At 45.0% G+C, this 17,624-nt stretch overlaps 1 protein-coding gene across 5 annotated transcripts in view; it reads right to left on the bottom strand.

Moving 5' to 3' along the window:
* The window catches only part of ASTN2 (astrotactin 2), a 911,658-nt gene that overhangs the window by 754,240 nt on the left and 139,794 nt on the right, over nt 1–17,624 (bottom strand). For all 5 annotated transcript variants that reach the window (XM_059071227.2, XM_067040875.1, XM_067040874.1 and 2 more), the window contains exon 2: nt 6,627–6,814. In XM_059071227.2, the coding sequence (XP_058927210.1) occupies nt 6,627–6,814 (188 nt within the window). The remainder of the gene's footprint in view (nt 1–6,626; nt 6,815–17,624) is intronic.

Genomic DNA, 17,624 nt, shown 5'->3' with positions numbered 1-17,624 from the left:
TCTCAACTTACAGATGCGGATACTAAAAGGCTAAGAAGGGAATGTGACCTGCTCAAGGTCATAGAGTACAGGAGGGGCAGGGCTGGCACAGCTGAGTCCCAGGCCAGAGTTTTTTGTGCTACGTGTATCACATGATTTTCCTACCACTGGATTTTTGCTGCCACCTTTTTAAAAATATTCCTCTTAGTCAAGATGTTTCCCCTTCTACTCTGCCTTCGCTCTGAAAGGCTTTGGGTTCTCCCACCTTGGTTGCCCTGGGCATCCTTCGTTAATATCACTTACAAATAACACAGCAATAGCGCTCATTGTTATTTCTTGAATCGTGTCCTCCCGAAAAAGATACGTTGGACTCCAAATCCCCAGCACCTCAGAATGTGACCTTACGTGGAGACTGGATCTTTACATATAGAGGCAATCAAGTTATGATGGTGTCATTATGGTGGACCTCAATCCAGTGTAACCAGTGTCCTATAAAAAGGAGAAAATCTGGACACAGAGATAGACACCCACACAGGGAGAATGCCAGGAAGAACAGAGTTATCTTGCTACAAGCCCAGGTGCTATAAGAAGCTAGGGGAGAGGTCTGGAACAGATCCACATCTTGGCCTGCCCACAGCTTGATCTCAGATTTCTAGCCTACAGGACGGTGAGGCGGTAAATTTCTGTTTAAGTCACTCAGCTTATGGTACATTGTGATGGCAGCCCTAGGAAACATACACTTGTAAATAACAGAGTCTTAACACTTATGACGACCTGAGTCTGTGTCAGGCTCTAGCATATGTGCTTTATGTGTATCATCTTAGGTGATCCTCACAGCAGCACCCTTCGGCAGGTATTTCCACCCTCACTCCATTGTAGATGAAGAAATGGAAGAAGCAGAGGGAAGGAACATGCATGCTCAAGTCACATGGCCGGTAAGTCAGTTACGAACCTTGGGATACCAGGTCCACAGTTCTTGCATGGTAGTTACATTGTCTATACCTACATGTTCTCAAAAGTAGAACAGGAGTCATAATGACATCCATTGATTTAGGATTATCGTAAGGATTAAATGAGTTAACTAACAATCTGTCAATGACTATAACACTAGCTAAGCATTGTAACAGTGCTGGTCAGCATTATTATTTTAAGACTCTTCGCTGTCTTGATTATTTTCTCATACATTTTCTAGTCAGTTACTGTTTATCTTAACATATGATCCCCAAAAGTAAACACAATATTTCAAGTCTCACCTAGAACCTTCTAAAACTAGTTGCTCAGAAAACTGGTTTTTCATGAATACAACTTAAAACGTAGGACCCGTTTTAATGATCAAATCCCACAGAGTTGGCTTGTTCTGAGCCTGTGGTTGATTTTTTAGAGCCTTTTCTTTTTTTCTTTTTTTCTACCAGATAGGATTTTCATTGTTGGGTTTAGTGGGCAAGTAAGGCATTGCATGATTGAGTGATTAAATCAATAAACTAAGGAATGCATGATATGCTGTGAATGAATAAACACAATGACTGGGGAAATGATCTAAAGCCATTTTTCACAGAAAGCTTTAAAATGTACTATCCCCATATCACACAGATCCTTTAAACAAAGCTACTGATTGAGAATGGTGATAATAATTTCTTAGATTTATGGGGCAGTTTATAACCCACAAAGTGTTTTTCTATATATTATGCCATAGAATCATAGATCTTCAAGTTTGAAGGAACTACAATAGTCATCTAATTTAACTATTATTCCTCTCAAAATCCTGACAAATATGGCTTCTAGCCTTTGCTTGCATACCCCCAGAGACAAGGACCTCACTACCCTATGAGTCAGTCCCCTCCATTTCTGGAGAGCTCAAATGCTTTGGAAGCTTGGTCCTTTGTAAGCCCTCCTCACTGGGGCCCACCAGTACAAATCTGTGGCATTTTCTGTGGGATGGTCCCTTTGAAAGAAACATGTCCTCAAAGGCCTTCTCTTCTCACACATCAAATCAAACATTTCCTTTCATCCCTTTGCTCAAAACATTGTGGCAACAGTACTCGTCACTGCTGTCACTACAGCTAACATTTTAGTGACAGCTACCACTGTGTAAGCACTTCCTGAATTTCAGGCACTGCACCAGGCAGAACCACACCCAAGAGCCAAGATTCTTATTAATTTGTGCAGACTGGAGTTGGAATCCCAGCTTTGGCACTCATTGGTGATGTGAACTTCAGCAGGTTATAAAATCTCACTAACTCCCAGGTTCCTCACCTGTAAATGAGGGACAGGAGCAGTATCTATCTTATAGAGGAACCAGGACAATTAAATGGAATGCTGCATGTACCACACCTAGATCGTGCCTGGCATACAGAAAGTCCTCAGTGAGGGTAGCCATTGTTTTTATTATGCGTGTGTGACCTCATTCAGTACTTAGAAAGAAATCTGAGAATTTAGGAAATATTATTCCTATTTTACAGATGATGAGGTTGATTTGGTCAAGGTCATAAAGCCAGCAACAGAGATATTGTTTAACCTTGGAGTTGACTCCCAAGTCATAAGCCCCCTTAACACACCCATAGATTCCACATAAGGTGGGAGTCTATGTATTAATTTGTCCATAATATCTTATAATTTAAGTCAGCAACTAATTCAGGGAGAAGAGAAATGATGGTCGGCCTTACAGATTAAGGTCAGAGGATCTGGAGTCTGCCTCTAAGAACTAAATATTGGTTTTACCATTTAACCTTGACCAACTCCCACCAATAGCTATTGATATTATTAACATCTCAGTTTCCACATCTATGAAATAAACATAACAAGAGTATCCACCTTAAGATCTGCTGTAAGGATTAAATTTAATAATGCATGCAAAACGAAATTTGGAACACTAGCTGGAATGTAGTAAATACTCAGTAGATGTCAGGTATTGTGAATATTTCTCTAGATCAGATAGCAAGATACCAGCAAAAAGAAGACTCAATCCAATGTCTCCTTACTCCTACATTAGAGTCCTTTAAAATTGCTGCACCGGTAGTAGTAATAGCCACCTTTATTGTATACCCACAATGTGCCAGACTAGATATTAGGTACGATTTATATATGTCTTCCACTCTTCTCAATAACCCTGTGAGACTGGTATGATCCATTGTTTCATAGATAAAACTGAGACTCAAAGAGGTGATGGAACTCCCAAGAGTAAAACCATCAGGAAGCAGGAAGCAAGAAAGACCATGCCTTCCGAACCTCTGCTCTGTTCTCTGCATCCATTGCGCCCCCTGCACAGTTGAGGCAGGCAAGGGACCGCTCAGACTAGCTGAAGTTGGGGCTGCAGACCAGATGAATGACCCTCTACTTCCCTCCTCTGCCCAGGGTTTCACCGAGTACCTCCTTGTGGGCTGACTCTTGGGATATTAATAGTCAGATGATGCAACCTTCTGGGATAAAGTAGATGCTCAACTCAGGGCTTAACAAGCCCAAAAGGGCATGCTGGTTCCACTCCAGTAGGCATGGATTGTAGCAGGTTCCAGTGACTGAGCTGGAACTGGTTGCCCTGCATGGGTGGGCAGGATATTTATGCTGAGGAAAGCGGACGGAAAACATTGACTCTGACCTCCAGGTTTCTCTGAGATTTGACTGGATGATTTGGTCTTCTCACAAAACCATCTCAGATCTTCACCGAAGGTGATAACGATGCAAAGTCTGACAGAGGGGGAGTCACGGTGTCCTGAGTAGCCCCGTGACATGAGTTTGGAATCTTGGAAAAGCCTGGGCCCAGAAGTAAGCTTTCTTATTAGCCACGCAGCCTTAGGCAAGTCAGTTAAACTCACTGAATCTCAGATTTTTCATCTGTGAAATGGGAAGGCAGGTCCCAGCCACCATGAATGCCATTTTAAATGTTTGGGATTTAAAAATCCAAAAGATTCAAGATTTGTTTTAAAAATTAAAAAGATTGGTAAGCCGGGAGTGGGGAGAACCCAACACTTCTTTTTGTTCTTGCTGAATTATCTGTGGCCAGAATGGCAAGGACAGAGTCTGAGCCACGTAGAGGTCTGTCCTCCAGGCCAAGACCCACTGTCTGGCTGGGGGTCCTGGACAAGTCCTAGTATGTATTTGGACCTCAGTTTGTCCATCTGTGAAATGAATGGGTATGATACATCAGCACGTCTCCATAATAAAAGTGTGCCTAATAATAAAAGCTAATGCCCTTGTATGTCAAGCTCCTCTGATACAAGTGCTCTGATACACAGTAAGTATTAGTATAATCCTCATTTTTGTAGATGACAAAACATGGCATAGACGGGTTAAATACGTCGCCCAACATCACCCAGAGTGCTAAGTGGCCGAGTGAAACTTTACACCCAGGCACTCGGGCTCGGGTGTCTATGCTTATAACCGTGTCATCCTACCTCTATGCAGAGAGCGGGGCTCTCGGAGGCACGTCCCACCTCGGAGAGGCTGGGCTGCCATCAACGGACGCAGAGGGGACCAATGTTTCCTGGACAGGACTGTCCGCTGAGGGTAAAGTGAGGACAGGGAAGATCACGATTTGGGAGCACTGAAGGGGGAAAGAATGGGTGGGGCCACAGGGTGGTAGCCTTGGGCCACTCCAGCTTGCGGGCAGGGAGGGTCTGGAGGCTGGCAACCTCCACACGCCACATTCTGAATTACAGGGAAACTGGAGCGACATCTGGGTCTTAGTGAGTTCTCCTTTCCAAGCTGCACTCACTGAGCAGAAAAAAGTGAGAAACACCTTTAGTCTTTGGGGCGAGGTCTGATTTAACTAACACTACCAGTGGGCCTGGAAGCAGAGAAAGCCCACGCGGGACTCACCGATCATTGAGACAATACCGGCTAGGTCACTGGGTTATGGGAAGGACGTAGGTGAGCAAACGCCATGCCGAACAGAAAATGCTGAATAAATATCAGTTCAAACCGAGTCTCACTCAGACATTGAAAGAAGAGCCGTCACGCCCATCAGCTGGTGCCCCGGGCCCCTTGAGGAGCTCGGCAAGAACCCTGAGAGGGTGCTTACAAACTTGCAACCCAAACTTAGCATGCAGGCATCCACTTGGCTTGGCGTGTGGCTGCATCACTCGCTAAATATAAAAATGGGAAAAGTCTATCACACTCATTCCAGGAATAACACAAAGGCCTTGATTTGTTCCTCCACGTGATGAGCATGCATTAGGTCCAAATTTAATGTGGCCGTCTGGCTGGGGGGTGTGTGTGTTTTTCCAAAAAGAGAAAACTTCCAAGCACTTACTCAGCCCTAATGAGGATGTCTAATGCACAGTGCAGGCTGAAGAGGGACCAGGAGAACAGAGACCAAAAGGCAAGATCTGCTCCCACTGGAGGCTCTTGGTAATAAGTACTGTTGACTATTGAATGGAAGGAAAAAATGAAGGGCTGGGTTACAGCCCTATTTTGCTGAGTGGCCTTAGGTCAATCACTCTACCTCTCTGAGCCCTACCTTCCTCACACATAGGTTGGGAATAACTTTTCCTACCCTCTTGCATCTGGCAGAGCTGTGCTAAAGGTAAAAAGGGGAAAATAACATAAGAACGGCTTCAGGAGTGAAAAGCACTAGAGGGATGTCAGCTGTAGCTATTATCTGATCTCTTCTTGAGCCAATTAGACCCTGTACGTTCTGCACATTGCATTTTTTTTCTATCTACTGTGCAAAGCCATTAATTACAGCCTTTCTAATACATCAGTAATGTGAATCTACATACACTTTAGACCACCATTCAGGCGATTTCTGTCCTAGCATCCTTTTCTGAGGAGGCAGCAGCCTCAGAGTGTTCTAGATCCTGGGGCCAACAGACAACAGATCTCTCTGTGTCCATAACTTCATCTCTAACATGGAAGTGACATGCCTGACTTCTCGGTGAGAATGCAATGAAATCATGTCCATGAATGTGGCTGGTGCAGTTCTTCACACGTGGTGGATAGTCAGAAAATTCTTGCATTGAGAGAGAGAGTGTAGAGGACACAGTTCAGTTTTTGTAGCCGGATACACATGGGTTCAAATACCCAAGAGCAGCTCCATCTCTTCCTAGCTATAAGTAAGTTTCTCTCGGGTCAGTTTCTCTACCTCTCTCACTCAGTATTCACAGCTATAAAGTGAGGGTGATGGAGGGGGCTTTGGTGTGTGACAGCCCCAGCTATGCCCAGTCCAGCTCCAGGGACCACCCATGCACGGTCTACACTGCAGGGGGTGTTGTGAGAGTTAAAGCGCCTGGCACATCAAGGGCACTTGGGCAAGGGCAGCCCCGTTCCAATTTTGTTTGTTCAGTCATTCTTGGAACGGCCGGTTGTGGAGCGCTGAACCTCAGCCCTCGGCAAAGCAGGTCAAGCACATGACAGATGTTAAACAGCTACTCCCAGAGATGTAGGCCAAAAGGCCAAGGAGATGGAGACCCTTTATTTTCTCCTCTGAAGCACAATTAGTTTGTCACAGCTGACAGATGATGGACGAGTATGCATCAGTCCAAGTGACACCATGGGATCCATCCGACCTTCTGTTTATCATTCTAACCTCTCGCACTTGGCCAGCTCCTTCCCCCTCCACCTGCTGGCAATCCCCTGCCTCCTGCCACGGTCTCTCCACTCACCCTTCCCTTTACCCACCCCCCAGAGCCCCAACTGCATTCCCACTCACTCACCATCACAGAAATGTGGAGGATGTGAATCTGCTCCTCTACAATCTCTGAGGGCTCCTGGAGGGTGGGGGCAGTGGCCCGGGCCAGCTGCCCGGAGCTGCTCATGGAGACGTGGAAGTACAAGGTGCCGTTCTCCAGCCACTGCTGTCTCCAGTGCACCAGCGAGATGTCTGCTGCCGTGCCCGACATCTCTGCAAGACAAGACCCAAGGTGCTGGGTGAGCAGCAGGCCTGGCCTCGGCGCTCCGGGGAGGAGAGGGGCCACGTGTATTCAGGAGCTCTGAAGGCACCTACCTGTACCAGTATGCCTCTCCCCACATGGAATCTCTGAGCCAGAGATCATCACTTCCATTTACAGATGAGTCAACTGTAGCCAAGCTTATCCCCGAGCAACAGAGTGGCAAAGGCAGGATTCGAACCCAGATCTGCCTGGTGCCCCGTTGATACCAGCATGCATGGTAAGGCAATTCATTCTACTCCAACAGTGGAGGCGAACTGAGCAAGAGGTGAATGTGCTTACGTTCTTCTGAGGCCACAGAACTATAGAAGGTGAAGGAAGGACATCTCTGAAGAGTGGGAGTTCAGAGTGTGAACCCTTCAGAAGCTGAGTTGGAAATGCTCATGGCAGAAATGCAGAACCTCAGAGCCGGGAAGGCCCAAAAGAACATCTGGCCCAGCTGAGGTACCTCAGAATCATCCTTTAAGGGAAAGGAGCTTGGTGAGTGGTTGTTCTAAGCCATTTCTCCTGCTTCACTCAGAGCCACTCCATTTTTTTTCCCTCATATTGTATATACTGTACTCTCAAGCAAGGACGTACTGGCACAAAGGTTTCCATGGCTTAAAAATACTTGAAAACCCTCTTTCCTACTTCAATGTTCTCATATAACCAATGGGAAGTTAGGACTTTCTAGTCAATTGTAAGGTCACCTGACTTGAACTTCCTAATTCTTGCCTCTATGCTGTTTTTCCCTCTGAAAATACTTTAAAAATAATAAGTATCACTTTAATAGAACTTCCAGTCAATATAATTGTACCAATATAGCTTCTCATTAAGAAGGGTGAGAGCATACAGTACCAAAAGCGTCCTTGCAGTGGGATCATACAATCTTTTCCTAGTGCTGTCTGCTAAAGGGATGTGTCCCTGAAAATATTTTGAAGGACAAGGCCTATCAGTGTGTCCTGTGAATAAAGGGGAAGGGTGATGGGGTTGGTGAGTGAATTATCAGATCTTTCCTCAAGTGAGAGTTACTGTAGGAAACACAGGCAATCAATCCATCAATAGACAAGTGGCCTTAATACTGTCTGACGCTTGGACCTCTGGACGAAGCTACAGAGCTGACCTAGAGACAGTATTTCTACAGTCCCCAAAGACCTCATGTACATGCACACAGACATGAGCTTGCGGAGGACTGATGAGGAAGACGAGTTAGAACTTCTTATCTAGTCAGCTCACCCCATGCCCACGGCAGCCGCCGACACACCTGGTGACACTGAGTAAAAGAGTCACCTTGAGATGAGATGATATTTGCTCACCAAATTCTACTGAATTATTCTTATATAGTCCATTCCCAATAGACTCTAACTCCTTCAATTTCACAATCAAAAGTCCTTAGGGGAAGAGCAGCTGCCACTTAGTAAGTGCTATAAAAAGTTAGCTATTAATATTTATTATCATTAGTATTATTAATAGGGACAGGATCTAATTCACCCTTCAGACGCTCTTGAGACATTCTTGACTGCCTGCTTTCTCTCCCACTCTTCATCCAGTCCATGGGGAAATCCTTCAAAAGGCATCTGAAATGCAACCCTTCTCAGCTCCTCTACTGCAAGCCACCTGGGCCAAGACACCCTCCTCTCTTGCCTGGCTTACTGCAAGGGCTCCTTGACTCTTCTTCCACCCTTGCCTCTTCTGTCTATGCTCCACCAGAAGCCAGAAGAATCCTGCCACGGAGTAAGTCCGCTCATGCCACCACTCTGCTCTAAACCAACAGCCTCCCACCTCATCCCAAGGCAAAGACAAAGTGGCTGGAATATAGTAAGTTATTAGTCCAGGTCGCTGCAGTAAGAGTGGAGCAGGGCTGGAGATCATCTTAGGAGTACATCGGCTCCTAGAACTTAGGCCCCAAAGGGCTCCCAGAGCACACTGTGTGGCCCCGGGGAGGAGACTGGCTGGGAGCCTAGTCTATGAAGCACGTCTCTCCCCAGCCTCCCAGCCTCAGCATCGGAGGACCTGGCAGAAGCTCCTCTGGCAGCCGGCCAGCTGGGCCAAGGCAACGTGAAGACATTATGGTGAATGGCCTTGCTCAGGGCCTTGCTCACTTTTCTCTCTGTGCATCAAAGCCAGAGCCAGATGTCCAGGGAACCCAGTGCTGGGAATTTGCCTCTGGAAATTATTATCTCTCATTGAGCAGCTCAAGGAGGAGGATCTGTGTGCTGTCGGCTGGGCAGGCACTTACTGTGCCAAGAGTCCCTGACATGGCGCAGGCACGGAGCCCCAAGGCAGGCCACATCTGGTTGACACAGCCTGGTACAGAAGCAGGCAGAGGAAGCGGAGGAGTCCTTCCTGAAATCTGCACCCCTTCCTTCTGGAGCTCTCCCCACCTGTGCCTGAAACCCCACCATTAAAGGAACTTGCGAACCCCGTGTTCAGATTAGAAAACAGAGGGTCACACGCAGGGCTAGTCACTTGCTTAAGATCACTGGTGAACTGGCACCCAGCTGGACCCAGGGGATTTCCAGTCTATATAATTTCTACTATGCCAGTTGCTCTTATAACATCTCCTTTTCCTTGACTAAATTAGCCCATGGACCAGCTGAGCTCTGTGTTTGCTATGGCGATGAGTGCACAGTCAGCAGACAGTAAACGTTAAATGATAATAACAGTGTGTGAAACATAGTAAATATTGAATCACAAGAACAGCTCTGGCCTTACTCTATTACAAAGAGGGGAAAAAAAAAACAACAAAAAAACACAAACTCTTGCTGGGAGGGGAGAAGGGGCATGAAACCTCAGAGGGAAAATTGCCTCAGCGGAAGCAGAAGGTCTTGGTCATTTGTTCTCTCATTCATTCATTTATTCATGTGTTTCTTTGTTTAGACACTCAACACACCTTACTGAGGACTTACTCAATAGCAGGTGGTTTAGTAGCTTGGAATCCGGAGTGAAACGAGACATAGCTTTGCCTTCGGGAAGCTTACAGTCCTTTAAGAGCAGAAATTCTACCCCCGCCCCATGTCACTGTCCACACACGTGCACACTTTCCATCTAATGTGACCCAGGACACCGTGCAGTATCCTGATCCACTTCCCACATCATCTGCTCATTGCATGCCCCAGCTCTACAGGAATTACAACTACTCCTCACATAGGCCAGGCTTCCTCTTGTCTCAGCACATACAGCCTTTCTGTCCAGTGTCTCTGGAACTCTCCACCCAGAGCTTGCAAGCTGGCTTCTTCTCAGCCTTTGTCTCTCAGTCCAGCTGACACCTACTCAGAGAGGCTATGCCACTCTTACGTAAAGTACTCCTCTCCAAAACTATAATTCGAAAAGATCCATGCACCCCTATGTTCATAGCAGCACTCTTTACAATAGCCAAGACATGGAAGAAATCTAAGTGCCCACTGATAGATGAATGGATAAAGAAGATGCGGTACATATCCACAAAGGAATATTACTCAGCCATTAAAAGAAGGAAATAATGCCATTTGCAACAACCTGGATGGACATAGCGATTATCATACTAAGTGAAGTAAGCCAAAGACAAATATCATACAGCATTGCTTATATATGGAATCTAAAATTTTAAAAAGATACAAATTAACTTACTTACAAAACAGAAATAGATCCATAGATATAGAAAAACAAACTATGGTTACCAAAGGGGAAGAGGGGGAGGGATAAATTAGGAGTTTAGGATTAACATATACACACTACCATATATAAAATAGATACACAACAAGGACTTACTGTGTAGCACAGGAAAATATACTCAATGTTTTGTAATAACCTATAAGGGAAAAGAATCTGAAAAATATATATAAAACTGAATCACTGCTGTAGACGTGAAACTAACATGACATTGTAAATCAACTATACTTCAATTAAAAAAAGATTAAAAATAATAAAGTACTTCTCTCCATATACATGCACTCTCTATTGTACCACCTTTACAAACACTTTCTATGGAATTTATCACTATTAGAATTTTACTTCATGTATTTTCTTGAACATGAATTTAATACCTGTCTCTCCAGGATGGCAGGGACCCCGTGTGTCTTATTCCTGCCATATTTTAAGTACTTCGGCTCATATAAGTGATCAATTAAAAAAAATACTGAATTGCTAAATGAGGAATACATACACACATATACACTCCTACACACGTGTGTTTACACATATCCATAATAAGATGATGAAAGCAGTGTTGAGTTTCATTAGGGAAATAAAGAAAAAGTAAAGGTCCATTGGGAACTCGAGGGTGGGACAGGACTTTCCTAGCTTTGAGACCAAGAACCACTCCCAAAACGTGGTAACGTGAGTGCTGCAGAGGATGGACATCTTGTTAGCCCTCGGAGGAGAGAAGGAGGCAGAGAGATGGGCTGGGTGGCTGGGTATCTCAGGGCAGTGAAGCCACATGCACAAGAAGGAGGGCAGTAGAATGTCAGGGTAGGAATATGGTCCAGAAGAGTTAAGAGTTTTGGATGTCTGGCAACAGAGTATACTGTTTTCAGCATGCAGTAGGGAATCAGCGGGTAGATTTGCTCCAAGAGCCGGTCCTGGGTCCATTAAAAACAGGTCAAAGAAATAGTAGCATAACCAAGGCTAGGTTCTTAAAATTCCCTGATGATTGATTTTCCAATTGCATTTTCCCTCTCCTCTTCCCCTAGCCCCTGCATATAAACATTTCATTGACGTCTTCAAGTCACATTACAATCAAACTTAAAGCAAAAGGGGGACTAAACGCATTTGGTTGGCAACAAAGATGATTCCCATAAAGGCAGATTATGCTGACATGATGACTATAAAATGAAACAGCAGATATTAAAGTGGGAGAATTGGTGCACCATGCCTTCCGGCGGTAGACTGACTCCAATGCCTGCCTCCCTCCCACCCGGAAGAGCTAAGTTTTATATTGGAATCGTAAAGAAACCCAGGGATTGCCTCTTCACCTTTCACTGTTCTCCCCACATGGGCTGCAACTCGTGAAATATTCAATAGGCTCAAATCCCCTCCACTACCCGCTAAAGCCAAGCAAGAAGATCAGCCTTCATCAGTGATTCTGGGAAGACCTCCACCCTGCCTCAGCAGCAACGGATGCCTTTCAGCCTCCTGGAAAAGAAATAAAAAAATCCCAAAGGCGTATTGTGTTTTAATTGGCTTGTTCTCCCTAATCTATGGCGCTCATTGTATTTTTATTTAATTCCTGAAGGTCATTATGAAAATGAGCAGCTCTTCTGATCACCAGCCATCTTGGTAACGTCTCCCAAGTGGCTAACTAACCCGCCTTCAGATTCCACAGCACCAGCTGACCCTCCTGCAGATTATTCACGTAAGGCCAGAGAGGGCTTCTGATGAGTTTGCAAATGGTCCTTGCCTCTCCATGAGGGGGAAAGCAGACGTTCTGTGAGATGAACTCACTGCCTAGGTAGAAGGAGCTGGGAAAGGTAGTGACATTGACTTCATGCACCCCTGACATTAGCTGTTCCAGCCTCCATGGGCAGTCACCTCTACGCAGTAAGTCATGAGGAGTGGGCTTGGGAAATAGATCTCAAATACACACCCTTCCTTATCATCTCTACAATATCAATCTCTACACTGTTATCTCTAAGTGGTTGCCTTACTGCAAACCTTTGTCATCTCTCTTGTGGACTGCTGCAAATGGCTCTGTGCCAGTCAGTGTCTCAGCGGAAAAGAGAAGACACACTCGGGAAGGTGACTGAGAAGTGTTTAATCAAGGGACCATTCACAAAGGCTTTGGAAGTGTCTTAGGGTTCAGAGACACAGAAGCGATAGAGCATATATAGATATATAGAAAGAGACTTATTATGAGGGGCTCGCTCACATGATTATGGAGGCTAAGAAGTACCACAGTCTGCCATCTTCAAGCTGCAGGCCCAGGGGAGCCAATGGTGTAAGTCCCAGTCTGAGCCAAAGGCCTGAGAACCAAGAGGACTAATGTCAGGGGGCAGGAACAGATGGATGTCCAGGCTCAGGCAGACAGCAAATCTCCCCTTCCTCCACCTTTGGGTTCTATTCAGGCCCTAGAGGGATTGCATGACGCCCACCTGCACTGACAAAGGCCTTTATCCTTTACCTAGTCTACCCATTCAAATGCTAATCTCTTCCAGAAACACCTTCACAGACAAGCTCAGAAGTAATGTTTTGCCAGCTTTCTGGAAATCCCTTAGCCCAGTCAAGTTGACATAGGAAATTAATCATCACAGGCAGGGTTAAGGCCAACCAATGATGAAGCACCTCAAAGCTGGCAACAGCAAGGAGCTGTCACCATCCTAGGCCTGAAGGGGCAAAGGAAGGGAGGGAAAGAGCCATAGCTGTAGGAAAGGGCTGCTAGTCAGCTGCTGTGGCTTTCAGGTAGTATTGAATGCAGGGCTGAGGCAGCTGGAAGAAGGACCTCAGTCGTCGTTGTCTTCTTTGAAGAAGAATTTAGCAAAGGGATCAAGATTATGAAGCAGATAGAGCATTTATTAGAAGCAGTGGGCATGTGGAAGAGCACACAGGTGAACTCAGAGTGAGTTGCCCCCAATAGGGGCAACTAAGGTCGCTTACTGGGGGAAGGAGTCTTCCAGGTGGTCTCTGGCCAATCATCTTGCTTGTGCCCATATTTGGCCTGACTCGGGGTCCTTCCTGGTGGGTGTGCACATCTCCCAGCCAAGATGGATTCCAACGCGAAGGTTTCTGGGAGGTTGGCAGGACATATTAAGGGCTGGTGTCTCCTCGCTGCTTGGGCTCCTCCCAGGCTGAGGACCCTCTCTGCACATGTGTCGGGCTGGGAAATCCCCTTGACCGCAAGAATGAGGAAACTGTGGTCTCTTTGCACCCACCCAATCAGGGCCCCATGAGCCTGCTAGTATCTTATCTCAAAGTGTCAGCAGGAGACTAGTTGCAGCTGCTCAGCCTGGGGCCCACCTATCTCCTACCTCAGTATAATCCAGCAGAATAACCTAACTCTGACAAGGCATGACCAAGCATGGAGGCGATGGGGTAATAAATGCCTCAACCTCACCCTCCTTGTACCTGCTAATCTCTTGCAGGTACCTAACATGGGCAAACCCCAACCAAACACTCAAGGGTGCTCCAGTGAAGCAAATCATACGGGTCAGCCTTCCAAGGCACACAGCAGGGGGGAAAGAATGGAGAGTGGATCTCAAGGGGCAAATGGAGACTACTCAGTAGCCCCAACTGTTATCATTGCCCCCAGGCTTCCTTCCCTCCAGCCATCCTTCAAAGGGCTACCGTGATTATATGTCTAACTTATAAATATGCTCATGTCACTCCTTTGCTGAAAACCTTTCAATGGCTCTTGATTCCCCTCAGGATAAAACCTAATTTCACCAACCTGACACCTGCATTTCTCCCCTGCCTTACCTTATTTCACTCCTTTCTTTTGCACTTATATGTTAAATCTGATCAAATACTCATGCAATCTTCCACACACACTATCCTGTTTCTTACTTCAACATCTTTGAAGACATCTTCTCAGAGCTTGGTAAAACCTTTCCTACCAAACCCCACCCCTCGCTCTGGAAGATTTCCTTGACCCCCGTATGACCCCCTTTTTATGCTTCCATTAAGAGGAAATACTGCCTGCTGCATACCATTATAGACTGGAGACCAACTGCTGGATTTTGAACCCCAGTTCCCCTGTGTTCAAGTTGTATGTCTTTGGACAAGCTTTTTGGCTTCTTCATGCTTCAGTTTCCCCATCTATCAAATGAGAATAATATTAACAGTACCTGCTTAGTAGGGTTGTTGTGAGAATTAAATGAGATAATACGAACAAATTAGCTTTTAACATTAATCTTGATCCTCAGTGAGCATTCCACAGTTCCATTCATTACATATTACTTCATATACACAGGTGATAGCATCTTATTGTAAACATGGTATTTACCTATGTTAAAATGGTCTGTTTATACAGCTGACCTCTCTCACTGGGCTCTACATCAGAGCCATTCGTGTGCCCTCATGCCTGACACGGTAGCCGAATACAGAGAAGAAGGTTCCATAAATCTTTAGTGAGTTGAACTGAGCTGTCCTCATATCTGAATTCAGATGGACATGCCCAGAAGACAGAGAAAGGAGACGGCAACTCAGGACACTAATGACGGCTTGATGCCCATATAACTACTCTACAGAAATTAATTCAACAACTGGTTCAAGTTTAAGCACCCTGAAGAACGCAAATGAAGAGAAAGAACTTTAACTTTCAAGGAGGTTGCATTCTCATGGAGCAGCAGAGGAAGTTTATATAGAAAACACACGGTCCTATGATTCTGTTGAGAGATAAGTATATGCATATACAGCTGGGAAGAAAAACACTGGAACAGCAAGAATGGGGGGATCAGAGGTGATTTTAATCATGTTATGATTCATTTTTCTCTACATTTTCTACACTGAATATATATTACCTCTGTAGCAGATGCAAATATGTGCTCACCTTAAAATTCACTTAGTCAACCAAACTTTTCTGAGATCTGGCATAAAGAAACTCTATCCTCAGGAGCTCAGCCCAAGGAACAGAAAAATATCATGCCATAAGTAGCTATAAATCAAAACAGGAAGCTTAGAGCAGAGGAGAGAACATCTGGCTGAATCTAGAAAAGTATTCAGAGAGGAATCTTAAAGGATGGACAAAATTTCAACAGGTACCCATGTAGTAAAGGGTATTTCGGATGGAGAAGTGGCACAAAGACAAGAAGGCAGGAAGCTTGCACGTGTGCAGAGGAGTGAAGTGGGAGGATGCCAGTAGAAAATAAGGAAGCTCATCATTGCAGAGGAAACACAGAGAGACTGATACAGCGTTGCGTAGGGAGGAAAGTAAAAAGGGGGTTACCATGCTATACCTATAGACAATCTGCTAGCAGAATAAAAAGTGTTAGGTCCAACGTGGGACTCCCTCATGCAATCAGACTAAGTGCTAGTTCAGAGGCTAATGAATCTCTTCAAATGCTGTAAATGAAAAGGAAAGGATGGATGGATGGATGGATGGATGGATGGATGGACTGATGGACAGATAGACAAATGGATAGACAAAGATGGATAGATGAATGGACAGATGGATGTATGGCTGGATATATGGATGGGTGGATGGATGCGTGGATATATTCCTATGTTCCTGACTTCATCAATAATCACACAGCCTGGGGTAGTGAAAGAAACACTGAATTTGGAGTTGGAAGTCTAGGTATGTGTGATACCTCTGCACCAACTGGACAGTTTACCTGAGGACAAATCACAAAGCTTCTATGATTTTCTTTCTTTCTTTGTAAAGTGTGTGTGGCCGGTGGTGGGGGGTGGAGTGGTCACAATCTGTCCTACTTACATCACATCTAATGTAGAACTGAGAGAAAATAAGGTCATACCTACCAATGTGCTTAGAAATCTGCAAAGTTCCATGGCTAGTCCTGAAAGCAAATACAATCATGATTCCCATCATTCAACAATGTACCTTACCATAAATATTTATTGTCTGTCTAAAATGTTCCAGGCACAGTGTGAGGTTTTATGGATAGATTGGAGAAAAAGATGCATTTCATTGCTGCCTTCACAGACCTTCCATTCTAGTCTAGATTGTCCTCTGTTCCCACTAAGCAAGAGCAGCACCATTTCCTCTTGCTAACATTCATTCATTCATTCATCCACTTATTCATTCATTCATTCATGGCAGAGAATTGTGTCTGTCTAGGTAATTGCTATCCTCAGTGCTTAGCATACAGCAGGTGTTCAATAAATACTTGTTGAATAAACATACCATTCAATGCACATTTTATAAGTTTCCTGTCCTCAAGTAAATCATAATCTAGGAGAGCAGAAAAGAGAAATCAACAGAGACCACCATCTGGTGCCATAAGAGAGTATGCACAGGATGTCATGAGAACATGCAAGAGAGTTGAGTTAACGCTCCTCGTTTATCAAAGTTTTGGATGAGGCCAGCAGGCAGAGTTTATAAACTGGACATTTTATAGGTCGAGATTCTGATGTCTGCTGAGTTTAAATGCCTGCACGATGGCATCACGGTGGTGCTAGGTTTAGGAGGCCCCCTGGGGAGGGCAGGGACAGAAGGTGGAGAGATGGCGGGGGCAGTGACACAGCCAGGCACTGCAGCAGCAATTGGAAGAGAAAGTCCCAGGAGAACCTCAGACCCCCTCCTTCCCAGCCCCCATCTGTCAGCGTTCATCTCTGCCTTTGCCTCCAATCTGCCCATTCCCACCTCCTTTAGGAAATGCATCTTTTACAAAAAACTGTTTTCCCCAGCCACATGGTGCAGATAAATAATATAGTTATTTAAGGGAGGGGAAGAGAAGAATTAAGAGATATTGGCAAGAGGGCAGACAGCAGAAGCAAGAAGAACTACAATCCTGCAGCCTCTGGAACAAAAACGACATTCACAGAAAGATAGACAAGATGAAAAGGCAGAGGGCTATGTACCAGATGACGGAACAAGATAAAACCCCAGAAGAACGACTAAATGAAATGGAGATAGGCAATCTTCCAGAAAGAGAATTGAGAAAAATTATAGTGAAGAAGATCCAGGACTTTGGAAAAAGAATGGAGGCAAAGATCGAGAAGATGCAAGAAATGTTTAACAGAGATCTAGAAGAATTAAAGAACAAACAAACAGAGATGAACAATACAATAACTGAAATGAAAACTACACTAGAAGGAATCAATAGCAGAATAACTGAGGCAGAAGAACTGATAAGTGACCTGGAAGACAGAATGGTGGAATTCACTGCTGTAGAACAGAATAAAGAAAAAAGA

This window comes from Kogia breviceps, chromosome 8 (genome assembly GCF_026419965.1).
Source record: "Kogia breviceps isolate mKogBre1 chromosome 8, mKogBre1 haplotype 1, whole genome shotgun sequence".
Taxonomy (NCBI): domain Eukaryota; kingdom Metazoa; phylum Chordata; class Mammalia; order Artiodactyla; family Physeteridae; genus Kogia; species Kogia breviceps.
Note: the sequence above shows the minus strand (reverse complement) of the source record. Positions and strands in the feature narration are given on the sequence as shown.